The sequence below is a fragment of the Geotrypetes seraphini genome, chromosome 9 (genome assembly GCF_902459505.1).
Source record: "Geotrypetes seraphini chromosome 9, aGeoSer1.1, whole genome shotgun sequence".
NCBI lineage: Eukaryota > Metazoa > Chordata > Amphibia > Gymnophiona > Dermophiidae > Geotrypetes > Geotrypetes seraphini.
This window is the reverse complement of record NC_047092.1, coordinates 50,946,697-50,970,124: the sequence shown is the minus strand read 5'-3', so window position 1 is coordinate 50,970,124 and position 23,428 is coordinate 50,946,697. Positions and strand designations below refer to the sequence as shown.

Sequence of the window (23,428 nt, the reverse complement as noted above, 5' to 3'; positions counted from 1 at the left end):
ACACTTGCTCAAAAATATCACATCATAAAAAGTTCCAGTGAGGACGGCTATCACACAATTCTATCGTGTGGCATTCTGAGGAACAAAGTGTGATTTGAGTAACTACATAGAGGTGGACTGTCTTTTGATTATATGATATTGAAACTTTAGTGCACTTTTTGGTATATTAGCTATGAACACATACTTAAACCATACATGAAAATGCATCAAACATGTTTTTGCCAAAAATGTAAGTAAACTTTGGATTTTGTGCAAAATGGCTGTAGAAAAACTGCCTGAAATTTTGCTGCTTGGCTTGTTTTCATATAGGAGGCAATTCTATAACAGGTGGCAAAGATTTAGGTACCTTTTTTCCACAGCCTGTTCTAAAACATCATTTACACACATAAGTGTTTGTAGAGAATACTAGTGTAAACCCACATCAACTTGCCTACATTTGGGCACACATAGGGTTACCAGATTTTACTTTAGTAAAATCTGGACCTCTAGACCCCCCCCCCCCGGCCTTCCCAGTTCCACCTATTATGCCCCAGTCCCGCCCCAGTTTCACCCCAGCCCTGCACCCCACTACCTGCCTGCCCGACACGATTTTGAGGAAGCTTTTCAAAACCCAGACAAAGTCCTGGGTTTTGAAAAGCCGTCCAGACTCCCAGACATGTCCTGGGAAATCCAGACATCTGGTAACCCTAGGCACCCCCCTCCACCAGTCTTGCTCCTCAATACACGGTGTGGTCACATGGGTCCCCTCACTTCTTCTCTTTCTTCCCCGGATCAGTCTGTGGCCCCACAACTCCCTCCCTATCTACCTCACCATATTCATGAGTGGCAGCAGCAATGCATGGCTGTTGCCTGCTCTGGTTTCTGCAGGCTTCCCTTTCCTGTGTCCCACCAGATGAAACAGGAAGTGAGCGGCAGAGCTTGGTCCATAACTAACAAATACCTAAATCCGATATTTGTACACCTAAATTACAGCATTACATAAACTAAAATGTATAAATGTTGGACCTGTCTATGCCCCACTCGTGCCCTTGCCCTGTGAACACTTGTCTTGCATTTACGCACTATAGTGGTTAGGTGCACTACTGCCATTTATACATATAAATGCACACTTATGCACATGAGTGGCAGTGTTCAATAAATTTAACCTCACAAATGGGGGATAAAGCCCAAGAGCCAAATAGCATGCAAAGTTTGGTGCACTTTAGTGGTTGGCCTCTTAGGTAGGGTTACCAGACATCCAAATTTTCCCAGACATGTCCTCCTTTTGAGGGGGGGGGCCACGTTGCTGATGGGGGGGCCCCGCGTTGCCGATCGATGCTGGAGGGGCCCATCACCGTTTGGAAAAAACAATGTTGATGCCCCCCTTCATCGGGCCCCCCTGACTATTTCGGGCCCTAGGCACGTGCCTACTGGGCCTATTGGTTAATCCTGCCTTGCTTCCTCCCTACCTGACACGATTTGCGGACAAGAGCGAGGAGCAGGGGGTGGACAAGAGCAGGCAGCGGGGGAGCGAGGCTAGAGCGGGCCTGGGGCGGGGATGGACGGGTCTAGGGGTCTGGATTTTCCGACTGGAAAATCTAGCAAACCTACTCTTAGGGATTTTTTATTAAGCTGTGGTAAGGACGCTAAGACATTTTTTCAGTGCAGCTTAGTGAAAGGACTCCTTAGTGAGGGGGAGGGGCAGAAAGGCTGCACATGTTCTATACATATATGTTACCATGTAATTATTTCTGATCTGTAGTATATCAGGTCGTGGAGGATATTTAAAAGACTGAATTGTGCCACTGTTAACCAGTGACAAATAGCAGCTTTGCTTCAAGAAAAGATCACATTGCTCACATGTTCTAGTGTTTGTACTTACATATTTCTCTCTTTTTGTTTTGCAGTGAGTATGTTTTTGAACACATTAACTCCCAAGTTCTATGTTGCCCTGACAGGCACTTCCTCATTAATCTCAGGGCTTATTTTGGTAAGTAAGAGGCATGTTAACATGCTGAGTTCAAAATTTACTTTTATTGTTCAGACTATAGTAGCTTACTGTTTATATCAGCTCGGGGGGGGGAGGGGGCTTCTTGCTAGTTATGTCCATAAGGACAGTGAGCGACTGGATATCCCATATATTGTTAGGCTAGATTAGTTCAGGGTTACCAGATTTTTCCATCCGGAAAATCTGGACAGCCAGCTCTCTGCCTGACTGGCATGGTTGAGAAGTACCCTGCTCTGTGGAAAATCTTTGGAAATCCCCAATTCAGTGTCTGCTGCTTGGGCCAGCAGTGGTTGAAGATGCTACAGAAGCAACATTCATACTATTTGAAGGCATAAGAACCAGCTCTGTAGGTGCTATGAGTGTTTAAGCACCCCCAATAGTGAGCAAAATCCTCAACTGTATCCAGGAAGAGGCCATTTCTGTTGGGTTTAGGACCCCCATTCATTTTGAAAAGTTGGGTCCTATGCTGGGAAAGGAAAAACATCTCAGAAGAAACAAAACACCTTTTAGGCTGAAAGAACTAAACAAACCAACCTTTGGCCCCACCTCTAAATTCTCTAGTTACTGATGCTGTGTTGGGCACCCAGTGGTCCACCCCATCTTACTCTACTACCTATGGTCTCAGTCATTGCACAACAGCAACACCTAGTGGATAGACATGTGAAGAGCAATTCAGTACAGCAGGCTCATTACAGATATAAATGTACCTGTAAATAGGTACCTGTCAATATACTGGCCAAAATTCAGCTGGGGTCCACCCAATTTAGGTTCAGGCCCACCCAAAATGTCATCTTCCTTAGTTTGGCTGGCAGGGCTTCCCAAGTCCTGCCAGCTGAAGATCTACTCCCTGCTGGGAAAAAAAATGTGTATGTTGGGGTGCTCGCTGGCACTGTCCTGGAGCCACTGTTGCCAGACACAGCCCCCCACCTCACCTGCATGCTCAGTTTGTACAACAACATGAACCTGAGTGTGCGAAAAAGGAGGTCGGCAGCTGGCTGCAGTGGTTCCAGGACAGTGCCTGCGCCCCCCCCCCAAAAAAAAAAAAAATTCAAGTTCTTTCAATGGAGAGGAGGTCTTTGGCTGGCGGGGCTCGGGGATCCCCTCCAGCCCAGGTATGTGTGGTTTGCTTTAGTGGGGGGGGGGGGCAGAGATGACATTTTTAACCATCCGCTTTGGTCTTGGGCCCGTCCTAAATCAGCAGTCTGACTATGCGGCTCATTACCTTAAGATGTGTTATTTTACCTTTAATTTGTGCTATTTTAGCATAGGTCTCATTTTATGCAATGAGACCTCGTTACTGAAAACTGGTGTTAACAATGCATATAAGAAGAATTTAAAAACATATCTCCTCTGGAAAAAGGTGACTAAAGGTTTTAATGAATTCTGTTAGAGCAAACAATTTGTAGTGCAACAGTCCAAACCCCATCTTTCTATGTTAAAAAAGGTTAAAATGGTACCGAAGTTCAAATGTGTAATTTTCTCAGACTGCTTATGGACCCATAAAAATGAAAAAATCGGCCATTCTCAACATTTTGGAGCTGCTGCTTCAGGCATCTATGACCAGAGATGGTTGAAGCATATGGATGAAGAGAAAGTTGCTTGATGGTCAAAGATTCAGTACAGAGTGTATATTTGTTGATTTTTATGGTGAATGTTTTACATTACATTACATTGATGTCTTCTATCCCGCCAAAACCTTTCAGTTCTAGGTGGTTTACAACAAGAAATTAGCCTGGGCATTCCCAGGGAGATTACAAGGTTGATAGCTATAGTATGTGTCGGGATCTGAGAATGGTCGATACGGTTTGGTTAGATCATTTGACAGATTTCTTGAATAGTATGGTTTTCAGTTCTTTCCTGAATGTTTTATAGTTGGGCATTGTGGTCAACAGATTAGAGAGGTGGTGGTCTATTTTTGCTGCTCTGGTGGCTAGTAGACTGTCCTATATTTTTTTTTGCTTTGCATGCCTTTGATTGGGGGGTGTGTAAAGTGTGCTTGAGTTCTCCTTGGTCTGGATGTGTTTTTCCAGATTAGGCGGTTGTTCAGATAGCTTGGTCCATTTCCATTTAGGACTTTGAATAGGGTGCAGTAGAATTTGTGGGAAATACAAATTGGGTTAACAGGGGAAAGATTTGGACAAGTTCCTGGAGGAAAAATACATAGTCTTATTAAGAAAGACATGGGGAAAGCCACTGCTTGCCCTGTATTGGTAGCATGGAATATTGCTGCTCCTTAGGGTTTTGGCTAGATACTAGTGACCTGGATTGGCCACCATGAGAACGGGCTATTGGGCTTGATGGACCATTGGTCTGACCCAGTGAGGCTATTCTTATGTTCTTATATATGCTTGTACTGGGAGCCAATGTGAGCCTTGGAAAGCTGAGGTAATGTGGTTGTATTTTTTTCAGCGAATATATTAGTCTTAGGGCTGTATTTTGGACTGTTTGTAATTGTTTTAGCATGTTGGCGGGGCATGACAGGTAAAGTATGACACAGTAGTCCAGGAGTACTAGGATTAGTGCTCGTACTATGAGTTTGAATTGTTCATTGTTGAAATATTTTCGGACTTGTCTTAAGTTGCGCATGGTTGAAAATACCTTCAAGTGATACACATCTAGTTAATAAGCAGACCATAAATAAAATCTTAATGGTAACCTACATTGATAACTTCCCCCTTATCCTTTTCTATAACTTACACACATTATTTTGCACCCCATTCATGCTGTGCCCAGAAACCACCCGTGTGTATGCTCACCCGCAAACTCTGCACTATTGCAGATATGCATATGCTACTACTACTTCCATTAATTATTTCTAACTAGCTGATGCCCCGGCGTTGCACGGGTATTTAATTATAGCAATAACACTGTAAATGGATTCAAATAAAGATACTTTATAGTGGTGAATGAAATTATTTTTTTACAGCTTTATAAAAAGTACAATATTCAAATTATAATGTGAAATATTTGACAAAATGAATACAATACAACTAACACAAAACTTGATTATAAACAACATTTTTAGTTTCACCTCCAGGAGCAAGAACATATAAATTCTTGGGTGAAGAGACCCCCAGAACATATCACCCCAGTTAGTGAGGGATCTGCATACCAAGTTTCGTTCAAATCGGTCAAGCCGTTTTAGATTTACTGTGAGAATGGCAGCTGTTTACATTTTTTCCATTGACGTGAATGGGTGAAATCTGATTTTCTGTTTGTAGCTCCGCCCACGTGTGCAGGTGGGCCGCGAGACTCCCAGAACATATCACCCCAGGTAGTGAGGGATCTGCATACCAATTTGCGTTCAAATCGGTCCCACAGCTTTTTACATTTTTTCCATTGACTTGAATGGGTGAAATATGATTTTCTGTTTGTAGCTCCGCCCACGTGTGCAGGTGGGCCGCAAGACCCCCAGAACATATCACCCCAGGTAGTGAGGGATCTGCATACCAAGTTTCGTTCAAATCGGTCAAGCCGTTTTTGAATTACTGTGAGAATGGCAGCTTTTTACATTTTTTCCATTGACATGAATGGGTGAAATCTGATTTTATGTTTGTAGCTCCGCCCATGTGTGCAGGTGAGCCGCGAGACCCCCAGAACATATCACCCCAGGTAGTGAGGGATCTGCATACCAAGTTTCGTTCAAATCGGTCAAGCCGTTTTTGAATTACTGTGAGAATGGCAGCTTTTTACATTTTTTCCATTGACATGAATGGGTGAAATCTGATTTTATGTTTGTAGCTCCGCCCATGTGTGCAGGTGAGCCGCGAGACCCCCAGAACATATCACCCCAGGTAGTGAGGGATCTGCATACCAAGTTTCGTTCAAATCGGGCAAGCCGTTTTTGCGTTGGCAGCTTTTTACATTTTTTCCATTGACATGAATGGGTGAAATCTGATTTTCTGTTTGTAGCTCCGCCCACGTGTGCAGGTGGGCCGCGAGACCCCCAGAACATATCATCCCAGGTAGTGAGGGATCTGCATACCAAGTTTCGTTCAAATCGGTCAAGCCGTTTTTGCGTGATCGCGGCACATACACACATACACACACACATATACACATACATACCTCCGATTTTATATATATAGATTATAAAACAGCTCTTAAGCTCATAATCATAGAAACATAGAAGATGACGGCAGGAAAGGGCCATAGCCCATCAAATCTGCCCTCTCTAATGACCAACCCCACTTGATTTTACCCCCCTAGAGATCCCACATGTGTATCCCATTTCCTTTTAAAATCTGTCACGCTGTTGGCCTCAATCACCTGAAGTAGAAGTTCATTCCAATGATCAACCACCCTTTCGGTGAAGAAATACTTCCTGATGTCACCATGAAATTTCCCACCCCTGATTTTCAGCGGATGCCCTCTTGTGGCCGAGGGTCCTTTAAGCCAGTGTTTTTCAACCGCTGTTACGCGGCACACTAGTGTGCCGCGAGATGTTGCCTGGTGTGCCGTACAGTCAGGGCCGCCATCAGGGCAGTACCACCAGTCCTGCATTCAGGGGCCCGGAGCTGTCAGGGGGCCCAGGCTCCCCCAGGGTCCTAGGCCACAGTCTAGGGAGAGGGGCGGTCCGCCCCACGTGGACAGGAGAGAGCTGGACGGGGGACCCGCGGAGTTCAATACATCTCGAGCCGCGAGGCTCGTCTTCTGTTCCTGCCTGCCCTGCAGCTAACATATAGCCGATCGCAAGCGTTCCCCGATGTCAGCGCTGACGTCGGAGGGAGGGCTTAAGCAAAGCCTGCCCTCCGACGTCAGCGCTGACGTCGGAGAATACTTCCGTTCGGCTATTTGTGCGCGGCAGGGCAGGCAGGAAGCAGAAGACAAGCCTCGCGGCTTGAGCTTCGTTTTGCTGAGAAAGTTGCAAAGATGGGCTGGGAGGCAAACATGGAACACAAAAGGGGGGAGGGAGTGCGTTTTGGACACAAGGCATGAACTTGGGAGAGAGGAAGGGAGGGAAAGAGATGCTGAGGTGGGGGAGGGAATGGGTTTTTGGACACAGAAGGCATGGACTTGGGAGAGAGGAAGGGAGGGAAAGAGATGCTGAGGTGGGGGAGGGAATGAGTTTTTGGACACAGAAGAAATGGACTTGGGAGAGAGGAAGGGAGGGAAAGAGATGCTGAGGTGGGGGAGGGAATGAGTGTTTGGACACAGAAGGCATGGACTTTGGAGAGAGGAAGGGAGGGAAAGAGATGGTTGTGTACACGGGGAATAGAAGAAAGGAGAATTTTTGGTCATAGGGAGGGAGTGAGGTACAGATAGTGGCATACCAGGGTGGGGGGGGCGGTCTGCCCCACCCCGGGTTTACGTCCCAAGGGGGTGCACAGTAGAGAGTTGCGCGGGGACAGAAATCCCACCCGTCCCCACCCGTCCCCGCCAAAGTCCCACCCGTCCCCACCCGTCCCCGTGAGGAATCCCTCCGTCCCCACCCGTCCCCGCGAGGAATCCCTCCGTCCCCACCCGTCCCCGCGAGGAATCCCCTCCGTCCCCGCGAGGAATCCCCTCCGTCCCCGCCCGTCCCCGCGAGGAATCCCCTATGTCCCCGCGAGGAATCCCCTACGTCCCCGCCCGTCACTATAAACTACAGAAATAGTTATTTCATTTAATTATGCTACTGAATTAAAGGCTCTGGTAGAAACCCATTTAAAAATAAGCAAAAAGACTTTATTAATTTGGAAATATTAATTGGGAAGAATACATACTTTGTAAACGGGTTTCTACCAGAGCCTCTAATGTTTATAAATTTTTATCAACACAACTAATATACTACTTTATCCTTAAGCAAAAAAATAAAAAATAAAAATTTTTTTTCCTACCTTTATTGCCTGGTTTCTGCTTTCCTCATGTTCTCATTCAGTTCCTTCCATCCACTGTCTCTCTTCCTTCTGCGTCTTCCATTTGCTCTGTTACTGTGCCTCTCCCTTTCTCCCCCCTCCCAAATTGGTCTGGCACCCATCTTTTTCCCTCCGCTCCCCCCATAGTCTGGCACCTCTGTCTTCTTCCCTGCCAGCGTCTTCTTCCCATTCCCTCTTCCCCATTTCCTTTCAGTGTCCTTCTCCCCCACCATCTTTCCCATGTCCTGTCAGGCAGCATCCTTCTCCCCTCTCTGCCTTCCCCATGTCCTTTCAGCGGCCTTCTCCCCCCTCTGTCTTCCCCATGTCCTTTCAGTGGCATTCTCCACCCCTTTGTCTTCCCCAGTGCTTTCAGGGTCCTTCCCCCCCCCCTTCCTCCCGTTTACCCCATGTCCTTTCAGCGTTCTTTTCCACCCCTTTGTCTTCCCCAGTACTTTCAGCGGCCTTCTCCCCCCTTAAGCGTCTTTTCTTTTCCACTCCACCTTTCCTCCCTCCCTGCCTCCACCTTTGTGGCGCTTTTGCACCCGACCGACAACAGAACAGGCCCGGTCGGACAAATCTCCCTGTCCTGTAGCCGCGATCTAAATTACCTTCTTACAGCAGCTGGAGTAGTGAAGCTGCTGTAAGAGGTAATTTAGATTCGCAGCTACAGGGCAGGGAGGTTTGTCGGCCGGGCCTGTTGTCGGTCGATCGGGGGACCTGACCGGCTGTGCACATTCTTCGGGGCGGACCGCCCCCTCCCCCCTCTTTCGTTCGCCATTGCCTTCTTCCTACCTGCCCTGCCGCAGCCGCACACAGCCGACCGGAAGTCTTCCTGATGTCAGCGCTGACGTCGGAGGAAGGGAGGGCTTTGCTTAAGCCCTCCCTCCGACGTCAGCGCTGACATCGGGAAGATTTCCGTTCGGATGTGTGCTGCGACAGGGCAGGTAAGGAGAAGGAGACTACCCTCGCGGCTCGACCAACCCCGCTGCGATCCAACCCCGCAGGAACCCCGCTACCCTCGGAGGCGTCCCCACGGGATCCCCGCGACCCTAGGGGGCGTCCCCACGGGATCCCCGCGACCCTAGGGGGCGTCCCCACGGGATCCCCGTGACCCAAAGGGGGAACCCGCGGGATCCCCGCGGGTCCCGTGGGATTCCCGTCATCCCCGTTCCCGTGCAGCTCTCTAGTGCACAGCTGGCCACCCTCCAGTGTTGTCCCGAGGCTGGCAAACTGCGGCTCTTTAGCCACTTGAGTGCCACCGCTGCCATCGGGAACAGGCCGGCGCCAAGTTCTCCCTGCTTTTCCCTGTGGGGCCGGCCAACTCTCGCCACTCGCATCAATTCTGACGTCGGAGAGGACGTTCTGGACCAGCCAATCGCTGCCTGGCTGGCCTAGAACGTCCTCTCCGACGTTAGAATTGACGACGGGTGGCGAGAGTTGGTCGGCCCCGCGGGGAAGAGAAGCAGGGAGAACTTGGTGCCGGCCTGTTCCCGATGGCGGCGGTGGCACTCAAGTGAATTACTTTATATATAGTCAATATAGGCACAGAGTTAAATTTTTTAACATTTTCTAATGGTGGTGTGCCTCGTGATTTTTTTCATGAAACAAGTGTGCCTTTGCCCAAAAAAGGTTGAAAAACACTGCTTTAAGCAAGAAGATATCATCTTCCACCTCGATACGGCCCGTGATATATTTAAACGTCTCAATCATGTCTCCTATCTCTCTACGTTCTTCGAGTGAGTACAGCTGCAATTTATTCAGCCTTTTCTCATACAGGAGATCTTTGAGCCCCGAGACCATCCTGGTGGCTATTCATTGAACTGACTCAACTCTCAGCACATCTTTTTGGTAATGTGGTCTCCAGAATGGTACACAATATTCCAGATGAGGCCTCACCATAGATCTGTACAACGGCATTATGACTTCGGGCTTCCGACTGACAAAACTTCTATGGATACAACCCATCATTTCTCTTGACTTTGATGAAGCTTTCTCCACTTGACTGGCAGTTTTAATGTCTTCGCTAATGATCACCCCCAAGTAACGTTCTGCCTTAGTACTAGCTAAGGTCTCGCTATTTAGTGTGTAACTTCTGCACAGATTCCTGCTGCCAAGGTGCATGACCTTACATTTTTTAGCATTGAAGTCTAGCTGCCAAGTCGAGGACCAATGTTCCAATAGAAGTAGGTCCTGCGTCATACTGTCGGGCATAGTGTTCTCACTTACTACGTTGCATAGTTTGGCGTCATCGGCGAACAATGTGATTTTACCTTGAAGCCCCTGAGTCAGGTCTCCTACGAATATGTTGAAAAGGATCGGGGCCAAGACCGAGCCCTGCGGCACTCCACTGGTTACCTCCGACGTTATGGAAGGGGTACCGTTTACCACCACTCTCTGAAGTCTACCGCTTAGCCAATCCTTGACCCATGCAGTTAATGTTTCTCCCAAACCCATCGATTTCATCTTGCTCAATAACCTGTGATGAGGGACGCTATCAAAAGCTTTACTGAAGTCCAAGTACATGACGTCTAGGGATTCCCCCGCATCCAGCTTTCTTGTTACCCAGTCAAAGAAGCTAATCAGATTGGATTGGTAGGACTTTCCCTTGGTAAATCCATGTTGGCGGGGATTCCGTAGGTTCTCCTCGTCCAGGATTGTATCTAATTTATGCTTGATTAGTGTTTCCATGAGTTTACTCACTATGGATGTGAGACTCACCGGTCTGTAATTTGCAGCCTCTGTCCTGCAGCCCTTTTTGTGGAGTCGGATGACATTAGCTGTTTTCCAGTCCAAGGAGACTCTTCCTGTACTCAGGGAAAGATTGAAGAGCACGGATAACGGCTCTGCCATGACATCACACAGTTCTCTAAGCACCATGGGGTGTAGATTGTCCGGTCCCATGGCTTTGTTCACTTTGAGTCTTGATAGTTTGCAGTAGACGCTGCTGGATGTAAACTCGAAATTCATAAATGGGTCTTCCGAGATTTGCCTTGCTTGCAATCGAGGACCGGACCCCAACGCCTCGCAGACTGAGTGTACCTGTATCTGCACGTGTATTTCTATATATGCAAGCATATTTACTTGCATAACTGGTGTGGAAATGTTAGCCTCCTCCAATGTACATGAACACCATATTGCAAATGGAGCCTGTTTCTGGCCCAGCGGCGGTCCACCCATCCTCTTCACACACACCCCCCCACTCCTTTCTGATCCCCCATCCCCCACCATGCACATGCGCCTCTTCCCTGTCCTCTCTTCATACCTCTTTAATTTTCCCTGTGCGAGCAGAAATACCAACGTGGTGTTGCCTCTCTCTGACGTCACTTCCGGTCCCCACACCTAGAAAGAGACGTCAGAGGGACAGCTGACATGATGCAGGCAGCAAGTTCGTGATGATGCTCCCACCTTGAAAATTAAAAAGGTACAGGGGAAGAAAAGAAGGTGCACGCATGGCCGGTGAGGGGGGGTCAGGAAGGAGCAGAGGGGGGAAGGGCATCACCACTCCAGATGCCACTGTTCTGGCCCCTGGCCAAGGGCTTTGTGTGGAATGGCTGGGCTTTGTAGGAAGTACAGGAGAACAGTTCTGTAACATTGAGGGAAAACTCTGGGTGCCTATCAATATACTAGCCGATATTCAGCCGGCAACAGTCAGTGTTTTTAATCTAGTAGTGCCCCCTGCTGGATTAATCCTGGATATTCAATTCCAAGCCATGTGTGAACTCAGCACTGATAATTTTCCTAATTCTGGCTTGCAGGGCTTATGTAGGTTCTGGCTGATGAGACAAGTTTGCATGTCCCATAGGAACAGCTCTGTGGGTGCTTGAGCACCCCCAGTATTGTATAAACTCCTTGACTGTGTCCAGGGAGAAGCAATTTCCATCGGGTTTAACACCCCCAATAATTTTGAAAAGTTGGCTTCTATGGCAGGTCCTGGCTGAATATCGGCCAAGACCCACATAAATTTTTATGCATAACCTCCACCTCCCCCCCACCTCCACCCAAAATAAGAGAGGGTGACAACCATATTTTTAAGAAAGCCGCAAGAAGCAGGATGACTGTCCTTCGCTCCTTCCTCCAACAACCCCCCATGGATCACCAGGAACATCAGGTAGGCCCAAGGGGGCCTCCTAGATGGTGAGGGAGGATGTTCCAGGGGAGATTGATGTGGGGCGGGGGTAATCAAAGCAAAAAATGTTATGTGGTGCCAGCCAATATTCAGTGTCAATACCTTCATAACTAAGTAGCTTGATTTAGGACAGCTTTTGAGCAGTCTTAAATTAAGTCACTTGGCACTGAATATTTGCAGCACCCACATAACTCCAGGCTTCTCCTTAATGTCACCCCCGAACCTGATCTGCTCTTTTGATCTTTTGTGGCAATCACTCACACCCCAATACAACAAAATGGATCAAAACACAAACGCAAGGATAGAACATGACTCATTGCTAAGATAGGAACGCAGCTATTTTACCAAGGAAAGGTCCAGATCTCCTTTCTTTTAATGCTACATTACAATTCATGAAAGGTTCCTTTTCCTAAGCTCCAGTAAGAACCAACACAAAGGGCTTACTGTGGCACGTGCTGAGGCAACCTGCAGTCAGTGGCGTAGCAAAGGTGAGAGTAGCGCCCCTCCCCTGAACCTCTTCTCTGGCATCACCCCATCCGTCCCTTCCCTGCCCCCTCCTGCTGCGTGCATGTGTGCCCTCTCCCTTCCCCCATACCTCTTTAATGTTCTCGGCATGAGCAGCTACCTCAACCTGCTGCTCATGCTGCCAGCTGCCATGCTGCCTGCTGCCAGCATCGGCTCTTCCTATGACATCACTTCCTAGGTGCAGGTCCAGGAAGTAACATCAGAGGAAAAGCCGACACTAGCACAAGCAGGAGGTTGGGGTTGCTGGTCACACCGCAAACGTTAAAGAGGTGCGGGGGAAGGGACGTACATGCAAGCGGTAGTGTGGGGAGCGGGAAAGGAGTGGGGGTGGTGAGGAGGACAGGTGCTGGCGCTCACACCAAGATGGCGCCCAGGGCAGAACCCTCCCCCTTACTATGCCACTGCCTTCAGTATTTTCTAGAGAATGACACGGTGGCGGTTTACCCGCGGCCACCGCATTTTAGCTGCGGGTCACCCGCCGAAAACGGGGAAGAAAACTAGCAGTCGCTGCGGCGACGGGGACAAGGCCATTCACCGCCCGCGGGGCGGTGAATGGTTTTGTCTCCGCAGTGAGGTATCAAGGATCGCGCGGTCCCCGCAGCCACCGCCCGCCCGCCCGTAGCATTTAGCCAGCTCCCTCCCTCCACCTCACCTTAAATTTCGAGTTTTCCGGCTTCCTTTTTTCCGAGCCACACGTGTTCAAAAATCCATGCATGCACGGCTGCGCGAGTCAATCAATCTTCTCCTCTGACGCAACCGGAAACAGGAAGTTGCAGGAGAGGAGAAGTTTGATTGACTCGTGCAGCCGCGCGTGCACTGATTTTTGAACACGTGCGGCTCGGAAAAAAGGAAGCCGGAAAACTCGAAATTTAAGGTGAGGTGGAGGGAGGGAGCTGGCTAAATGCACGGCTTTTTGAACGCTTGCGGCTAGGGAAAAAGGAAGCCGGCAAACTCGGAACGAATATAAGGTGAGGTGGAGGGAAGGTGGGGGCTGCTGGACCATTCTTCATTACTTTGCTATACTAATTCCATTCTATGTTAGGTGCCACAGACTCAGATTCGAGTCCTAGCGATGATGAGTTAAAGATCCCAAAAGAAGCCAACTTCTAAATCCAGTGGTTAGAGCTACACTACACTCCTTGTGACCCTGGGCAAGTCACTTAATCCCTATTGCTTCTGACACAATGGGCAGTTCCAAAGACCAAGACTGGCCAGTGTCAAAGACAGGATGCTGAGCTTAATAGACCCTTAGTCTCCACTGTTTTTAGTGATCAACAAAGTTCTATGTTTCTATAATCACCCTAATTCTGTTATCATTGGACTAGATATTCAAAATGATTTAAATGGCCAGGACAGGCTCCTGGCTGTTCAAATCATCTGTCCAGGGCTAACCAGGCATTTTCAATCTTCATGTTCAGCCCAAATGGTGTCACACAATTCAGCAAAAATACCCAATGTTGTTCCTCATAATTTAAATATTGCTCATAGAAGGAACAACATTGGGTATTTTTGCAAATGGAAGTTGGAGGGTTAATTCCCTTGAAACAGCCAATTGAGTGAAACATGAATTCATGCTGGGACACAAGATAGGTTGAATTTGTTTTGAATTTAAAAAGAAAAATGATCAATGAAGAATACTATAATGGCAAGAAAATATAATGATAAAACAGCAACTAATTTTGCCTATTTTTATATATTAAAAAAGTACTACATAAGGTGAATGTCCATATTGCTGTCTGTTGGTCTGCTGAGCACTGGCATTGAAACAGCAAAATGCATTTATTGCATACTTGTCCTCTGTCGGAAACATTATGGTGGTATATTAGTTGTGTTAATAAAAATTTATAAACAAAGCCCTGCCAGCTGAACATCTCTTTCTCTAGTTCAGCAGCAGGAACTTTGATTTATAAGAATGGAATACGCTAAATATTAGAGTACTAAGGCTTATATGGATGCTGCGGGGACGGTGACGGGGCGGTGAATGGGATGGCAGTGGCGGTGACGGGGTGGTGAAAGGGATGGCAGTGACGGTGACGGGGCGGTGAATGGAATGGCGGTGACGGGGCGGTGCAGAGGATGGTGGGCCGGGGACGGGGCGGTGACGGGGACAGATTTTTTCCCCGTGTCATTCTCTAGTATTTTCTGAATGCATGCATGAAAACCATTTACTATAAATTATTTTTTAATCTTTTTTTGGGGGGGGAGTGCTTGAAGGCAGAAAGTGGGCGCCTCTGTGCTATCAACAGTGCATCTGTATTGCCTTGCGCTGATTAGCACGTGATTCTTTACCGCCTGCAAAATAGGTGGTGGTAAGGACTCACATGTTCATTTTTAGTAATGGCTATGTGCTAATGGCACCATTAGCATATGTAACACTTGTTGGACCAAAATAGCTGAAGTGCTATACCACAGTGTCTTATCAATATTCCTGGTATTTTGAAAGTTTTTTTGAATTTCTGTTGAATACTAGTGAAAGTGCATAAACGTGCTTAAAAAGTTCACAAATCTTATCTTCCATAAATATTGTTCAATGTTTTCTCTTCAAACATATTAATTCAATGTTTATAGTCCGCAAACAGCTTTATGGTCGCGTTGGGGAGGGAATGGACAAGCTGACATGGTCATGTTTCGCCACCAGGGCTTATTCAAGGCTCTCTCCCCCCCTTTTTCCTTTCTATTGCTTGTTAAGGCTTGTTTGAGCCTTAAGTTTCAAGTTTATGTAAGTCTTGATATACCGCTTTTATAGTCAAAGTGGTTTCCAATTAATACAATGTGTTAAAAAGTTTAAAATATAAAAATATAACATAAAAGGAACAAATACACAGTTGCAATACAGACGCTACATGATACACATGGGCAAATAGGGAGGATACATTGCTTACAATAAAAGAAAGGGGAGGAAAAAAAAACCCAAAAGTTAAAAAGGGAATATTTAATGTAAGGCCTGTTGTCTGAGTTTTTTTAACAAAAAAATTAAATATAGATCTCAAAAGCATCTCTGAAAAGACATGTTTTAAGATTAGATTTAAAATTATTGAGATTCTTTTCTTGTCTCAGGCAATAAAAAGGAAAAACATTGTAGTACTTTTGAATTGTCTACATAAGCTAGTTTTATGAACATTAGCATGTGACCATTAATTCAGAAAATGGGAAATCAGCCATTTTCCTGCTGTGGTAAAAATGGCCTTAGTGTATGGGAAAGATCTGCAGCTTTGAGAAAGAAATGTATATTGGTACTAGTTCCTCGGTACGTGTCGCGTTAGGATAAAAACTTGTATTGAAAAATCTTGCACTGGAACTATGGCAAATTGTAACCTGTAAACTGTATATTATGGGGCTCATAATCGAAACAGAAAAACGTCTAAAAACTGGCCTAAATCGGCACTTGGACGATCAGTAACAAAAAATGTCCAAGTGCCGATAATCGAACGGGGTTTTAGACGTATTTAAAAATGACTTCCTTCACAGTGCTGCTGAATGACCAGAGCTAAAAGGGGCATTTTAGGAGGAGTGGTGAGGGTGGGATTTGTGCGGGACATGGGACGTCCTAGACTTAGTTGTACTATATGTATAACTGAAGGTTTTACAACACTGCCTAGACGGAACTTGGACGTTGTGACTTAGGCCATCCAAAACCAGGTTTAAGTCCACAAAGTTATCCAAAGTAACCAGATAAGCACTGCAAACACAAAGTACAGATCCCCACAAACAGCCCAAGTGATCACTGACCCCTCCCCCCCTAATCTGCCTCCAGAACATCAGCACCTGGCAGCCTGGCATAGGAAAGCCTAGTAGAGCTGCACAGAGGTGGCTTAAGTGGTGGTGGGGGTGGGTTAGTAAACCATGGAGAGGAGGACTCAGGCCCATAAGCCACTCTAATCTCTGCATTCATGGAGAAATATGTACACCCCCCCCCAAAAAAAAAACCAAACCCTTTTGTACTGCCATATAAGTGGCTCCTGCAGCCATAAGGGCTATTGGGATGGTAGATAGGTGGGTCTGGTAGATTCTGGGGGTGTTTTGGGGGTTCACTATGGCCTATAAGGGAGCTGTTGTGAGATGTTTATGTGGCACCCTTTTTGTGAAGTTCACAGTAGTGCCCTGTAAGGTGCCCCACTATTCTGTTGCCATGTTTGGGTGTCCAGTCCCTTACTTTTCTAGCCCCTCCCACATCCAAAAGGTCTTTTTCTAGGCGTTTTTGACTTGGATGAATTTTTGGATGAAAATGGGGTATAAAGATGGACGACTTAGCGGTCTGGACGATCAGACGGCTGGATGTACAGTTGGACGATTTTCAGAAAAAAAAAAAATATGCTGGATGTATTTTTTTAAAATGGACCTTTTCCCATGTCTGACTTTGGACAACTTGTGAGGTAGGCCAAAACGGACTTAGACGTTTCTTTGATTATGCCCGTCCATGTATATTAGTATTAGATCCCTAGTATGAGTCGAGTTAGGATAACAACTTGTATTGTAAACTTGTCCTGAAATTATGGCAAATCCAGCACAAATAGTAACCTGTTAACTGTATATTATGTATGTTTAACCTGTAACCGTTTGGAGCTCTTTGGGGAGAGCAGGATAGAAAACAAATTAAATAAAGGAACCCCCAGATAAGGTTCTATTATATAAATAAACTAATTGGAAAATCAAGTTTTCAGAACTATAGCCATGTATTTAAGGTCAGTGAGGCTCTTCACTATTCACAAGATTTTTCCAGCTAACTTTGGGAAATACCTGACCAAATTTTAGATTTTTTTAAAAAATTTTCCTGACCAGATAACTTAAGCGGGTGTGAGTTGACCATCCATGCCATATGGCTAAACATAATCATCTAACTCAGTGGTCTCAAACTCAAACCTTTTGCAGGGCCACATTTTGGATTTGTAGGTACGTGGAGGGCCTCAGAAAAAATAGTTAATGTCTTATTGTATAGATCCATGGTGAGGCCCCACCTGGAATACTGTGTGCAATTCTGGAGGCCGCATTATCGCAAGGATGTGCTGAGACTGGAGTCGGTGCAAAGAATGGCCACCCGGATGGTCTCGGGACTCAAGGATCTACCATACGAAAAACGGCTTGACAAATTACAGCTATACTCGCTCGAGGAGCGCAGAGAGAGGGGAGACATGATCGAGACGTTCAAGTATCTTACGGGCCGCATCGAGGCGGAGGAAGATATCTTCTTTTTCAAGGGTCCCACGACAACAAGAGGGCATCCGTTGAAAATCAGGGGCGGGAAACTACGAGGTGACACCAGGAAATTCTTTTTCACTGAAAGAGTGGTTGATCGCTGGAATAGTCTTCCACTACAGGTGATTGAGGCCAGCAGCGTGCCTGATTTTAAGGCCAAATGGGATCGGCACATGGGATCTATTCACAGGGCAAAGGTAGGGGAGGGACATTAAGGTGGGCAGACTAGATGGGCCGTGGGCCCTTATCTGCCGTCTATTTCTATGTTTCTATGTTTCTATTAAAGAAATGACAATTTTGCATGAGGTAAAACTCTATAGTTTATAAATCTTTCCTTTTGGCTAAGTCTTAATAATAATATTGTAATTTATAGCTAGAGAGCCATATGATCAAGAAACTGTTATATTTTACTTTTGTGATTATTATAAACATACCAAAGGCCTCAAAATAGTATCCGGCAGGCCGCATGTGGCCCCTGGGCCGTGAGTTTGAGACTACGGTACTGATCTAACTCAAGTTGTGCCAGAAGGCTGTCCTGAAATTAACTGGTTATCTTTATATGATTGTCTTTAGTCAATTATTTTCAGAGGCATTTCCACCAGATTACACTTTCCCCTCCGTATTCGCAAATTCCGTAGCTACGGATTCGCTTATTCGTGGTTTTAAACCAAAAATTGCATTTTCATTTTTCAGGCTATTGTAAGCCCCCCCCCCCCCCCTTAAGCTTTATCTGGTGGTCTAGTGAGTTTTTGGGCCAGGAGCGCTCTTCCCACGCTCCTGCCCCGTGCAGATCGCTCACAGGAAATGGCTGCCTTGAGCTCCCATCGTCTCTCGAGACTACGACGGGCGCTCAAGGCAGCCATTTCCTGTGAGCGATCTGCACGGGGCAGGAGCGTGGGAAGATCACTCTGGGCCCCAAAACCCGCTAGACCACCAGGTAAGGCTTAAGGACTTAAAATAGCTGGGGGGAAGTGGGGGTTAGGGGCAGAACCGGCCCGAATATTATTCACGTTTTTTTTTAATATTCGCAAGCCGGCTCTGCCCCTAACCACCGCGAACACAGAGGAGGGAAGTGTAATGCCACTGCACATTTAGGGCAACCAGATAAAGAGAACACATTAACTGTATCACTGATCGTGCTATTCAGCATTGACTTTTTTCCTTTGTGTCATGTGGTCCATTTTTCAAGGTACTGGTACTTTGCCAGAGCATCTGATGCATCTGCAGTGAAGAAGCTGTGCTTATTGGTCAGTTTATGTAATGAGTTTTTATTTGCTGCAGCGCAAGAACCTCTATCCATTCATAAAGAGATTAGAATAAGATGTCGCACAGTCCCCTAAGCTTTCCTATTCTGCAGCACTGAAAATGGCAGGAAGGATCAGGTGTGCTACAGAGCAACTGTTCATGGAGCTACTTAACGTCAGTATTTACAGCAACAGAGACGTGATTATTTAATAACGGCACCCTGGGCATTCTTTGGAAGGAAATGAGCTAGTCCCCCAAGCTCTTCTCACCTCAGGAGAAATCAGTACTTTTGTGCGCTGCTGGCTAAGCATCTATTCCCATTTCTATTTTCGACAGCTGCAAGTTGCAGCCCTGAAGGGCAGAGAGTTTAGAAAGCAAAATGTGATCCCGTACGCATTCTTCCGTACGTTGTTACACCTGGGAAACTCTGAGCTTGCACATCTGTGATGTTCCAAATTATTGTTAAAAAAAAAACCCTTACAAAGATATTGCATATCTTGCTAATCTTATATTGATCATATTTGAAGTATAGCCCTGCAGGTTTCATAAGAACATAAGCAGTGCCTTTGCTGGGTCAGACCAGAGGTCCATCGTGCCCAGCAGTCTGCTCACGCGGTGGCCCATCAGGTCCATGACCGGTATAGTGATCCTCTATCTATACCCTTCTATCCCCTTTTCCTTCAGGAAATTATCTAATCCCTTCTTGAACCCCAATACTGTACTCTGTCCTATCACACCCTCTGGAAGCGCATTCCAGGTGTCCACCACCCTTTGGGTGAAGAAGAACTTCCTAGCATTGGTTTTGAATCTGTCCCCTTTTAATTTTTCCGAATGCCCTCTCGTTCTTGTAGTTTTCAAAAGTTTGAAGAATCTGTCCCTCTCCACTTTCTCTATGCCCTTCATGACCTTGTAAGTCTCTATCATGTCCCCTCTAAGTCTCCGCTTTTCCAGGGAATAGAGCCCCAGGTTTTCCATATCTTTTACCAGTCGCGTTGCTCTCCTCTGAACCTTTTCGAGTATCGCCATATCCTTAAGGTACGGTGACCAATATTGGATGCAGTACTCCAGATGTGGGCGCACAATCACCCGATACAATGGCAGGATAACTTCTTTCGTTCTGGTTGTAATACCTTTCTTGATAATACATAGCATCCTGTTTGCCTTCTTAGAGGCCGCTGCGCACTGTGCCAATGGCTTCATTGTCCTGTCCACTATTACCCCTAAATCCTTTTCTAGGCTACTTTCACCCATTACCAGACCTCCCATCATCGGGTTTCTGTTTCCTAATCTAATCTAATCTAATCTAAACCTTAAATTTATATACCGCATCATCTCCATGAGTATGGAGCTCGACACGGTTTACAAGAACTTAAAATGGTTCATAGACAATTGCGCGCAAGACAATCGCGCGCGGACAAAATCGCGTAGACAACCGAGCGCGAGACAACTGAGCGCAAGACAAATGAGTGGAAGACAATTGAGCGTTAAGACAAGTGAGCGCAAAGACAATCGAGCGTGAGACATTTGAGCGCAAGACAATTGAGCGCAACTTATTTTCCGAAATGTGCACGAGCGGGACAACTCAGCGCAAGACAACTCAGCGCCAGCAACTGAGCGCAAGACAACTCAGCGCCAGCAACTGAGCGCAAGACAACTCAGCGCAAGACAACTCAGCGCCAGCAACTGAGCGCAAGACAACTCAGCGCCAGCAACTGAGCGCAAGACAATGTTGGGTCAAAAGCGCGCCGCGACAAAGGCGCGCCCAGACAATTGAGCGCAGCGCGGAGGCGCGCACCGCTCTAAATTACGGTTTTTAGGGCTCCGACGGGGGTTTTTGTTGGAGAACCCCCCCACTTTACTTAATAGACATTGCGCCGCGTTGTGGGGGCATTGTGGGAGGTTGTAACGCCCCACATTTTACTGAAAACTTCACTTTTTCCCTGTTTTTAGGGAAAAAGTTCAGTGTAGAGTAAAATGTGGAGGGTTACAACCCCCCACACCCCCCATAACGCCGGCTCGATGTCTATTAAGTAAACTGGGGGGGGGGGTTCCCCAACAAAAAACCCCGTTGGAGCCCTAAAAACTGTAATTTTGTGCGGCGCGCACCTCCGCACTGCGCTCAATTGTCTAGGCGTGCCTTTGTTGCAGCGCGCTTTTGACCTGACACCACTTAATACATATCGCGGCGGTGTTGTGTGGTGTTTGGAGGGTTGTAAGTTCCCTCATTATATTGGAAACTTAACTGTTTCCCTGTTTTTTACGGAAAAAGTGAAGTTTTCAGTAAAATGTGTGGAGTTACATTCCCCCAAACCCCCCACAATGCCCCCACAATGTGGCGTCATCTGTAAAAAGTAAAGTGGGGGGGGTTTTCTCCCCTCGACACCCCCGTCAGAGACCTTAAAAATGCATTATTAAAGCAATTGTTTATGAACCGACCTTAAAAATGCATTATTAATTTTGTTAGGCAGGTGCCACTGCGCTGCGCTCAGTTGTCTGCGCGCGGCCTTTGTCCTGGCGTGGTCTTGACCTGACACTGTTAAAGCAGAGATGATGGGAGAGGGACAAGGACAGCAACATAACTCATAGGGACAGGATGGTGAAATTTAGTTCCTGTGTCCCTGTGTCATTCTCATATTTGAAAAAGAGTTTAATAAATCAAAGTAACAGGGTGGCCAGGTTACCCAGTTCCAGGCTGCAGATTTTGGGATAATTCTCAGTTTTTGACCCAGGTGTTTTTGTCCCGTTATTAGACACATTCATTTGGGACTGTGAGACCTGTAATAGTGGAAGGTAAATGGGCATAGTGGGTGTTTGCATTGGGGTCATAATGAAATACCCATAGTCTGATGCCTGCAGTGTGTATTCATCTGATCCATCTGTCAAATGCTAAGTTTCATTATTTCTGTTTGTCTTGCATGATATGTTTGTTGTATGAATTGTTAAAATTTTGTAAAGCTGAATTAGCTTAATAATCTTTACATGACAGAAAGTGTTTATGACAATCATTATCTCTTTTTCTCTGTTTGTTTAAATCGTTATTCATGTTCAAACTTACAAGTGTCTTCACGCTGTCGTCTTCACGCTCAGTTGTCTTCAGGCCCAACAGATTTCAAAGATTAAAGACAAGCTTCACTGCCCCCCCCCAATAAAACCCAAACAAAACTGTCCACAATTTGTTTGCAGCCCTCTAGTTATTGATTTTATGAAGTGTCTTAATATGTTAAAAGATAATAATAACCAATTTGTTAAATGGCAACCTTAGTCATTATAAGTCATTAAAAGTTCATAATGTCATTGGAGTTTGTGAGTGTAAAATAAATTCTGGAATCAATAGTTGTATTATAATGTTTTTATTTCTGGGTAACTGTATTATTGAAGAAAGCATAATACAGTGAGCATAGGTCCCCCAGGGCAAAGTTAAATGCAAAGTAAGTATTATTGAACACAAGTAAACATGATGTGAACAGCAAATAATAACATTGGCATTTTTGACCTGTCACCACTTAAAATAGTAGGTAGAGAAGAAGAAAAAGGATTACATGAACTTATGTGCATAAGGGGGGAGAAAAAAAGGGGGGAAGGATAGAGTTACAATTTGCTGAAAAGCCAGGTTTTCAGTTGTTTGCGGAATAACTGAAGGGAGCTCAGGTTCCGCAACGGGGAGGTGACTTCCAAAGACCTGTGATTTTGAAGAGAAGGGATTTTCCCAGTTTGCCTGCAAAGTGGATGCCGCGAAGGGAGGGGATGGCTAGTTTATACCTTTGGGCAGTTCTGGAGGAGTCGGGACTGGAGGAGTTGAAAGACAGTGGGATAAGAGGAGGGAGGATGCCATGAATGATCTTAAAAGCCAGGCAGGAACATTTGAAATAGATTCTGGAGATTATTGGGAGCCAGTGAAGTTTGGCAAGGAGTGGGGAGGCATGGTCAGATTTGTGTTTTGAGAAGATCAGTTTGGCTGCAGTATTCTGGATTAGCTGGAGTCTTAGAAGACTTTTTTTTGATAGATTTAAGTAGATGGCATTGCAGTAATCTAGTTTGGAGAGGATGATGGATTGAACAAGGATGGCAAAGTGTTGTTGGCTGAAGTAGGATCTAGCTTTCCTCAGCATGTGGAGGCTGAAAAAGCATGATTTTGCCAAGGAGTTGAGGTGGTCATTGAGGGAGAGAGAGGAATCGATAATGATACCAAGGATCTTGCATGAGAATTCGAGCTGGAGTGTATCGCCTGTGGGTAGTGCGAAAAGGGTGGGCAGGTGTTCGAATTTTGGGCCGAGCCAGAGTAGTTTTGTTTTTGATTTGTTTAGTTTCATCTGTACCGAGAGGGACAAGGCACGGAGTCTCCTACATGCAAGACTTTACATTTCTCTACATTAAACTTCATCTGCCATCTTTTTGCCCACTCTCCTAGTTTGTTCAGGTCCCTTTGTAAATCTTCACAGTCCTCTTTAGTCCTAACCCCACTACTTTGTGATATTCAGTGGTGGGCCACATCCAGGCTCCAGCATTGAATATCTC

The 23,428-nt window shown here is 46.1% G+C and overlaps 1 protein-coding gene across 8 annotated transcripts in view; it reads left to right on the top strand.

Moving 5' to 3' along the window:
- The window catches only part of ST7 (suppression of tumorigenicity 7), a 323,411-nt gene that overhangs the window by 193,539 nt on the left and 106,444 nt on the right, over positions 1-23,428 (top strand). For all 8 annotated transcript variants that reach the window (XM_033959032.1, XM_033959029.1, XM_033959031.1 and 5 more), the window contains one exon: positions 1,887-1,969. In XM_033959032.1, the coding sequence (XP_033814923.1) occupies positions 1,887-1,969 (83 nt within the window). Of the gene's footprint in view, positions 1-1,886; positions 1,970-23,428 lie in introns of those variants that run through there.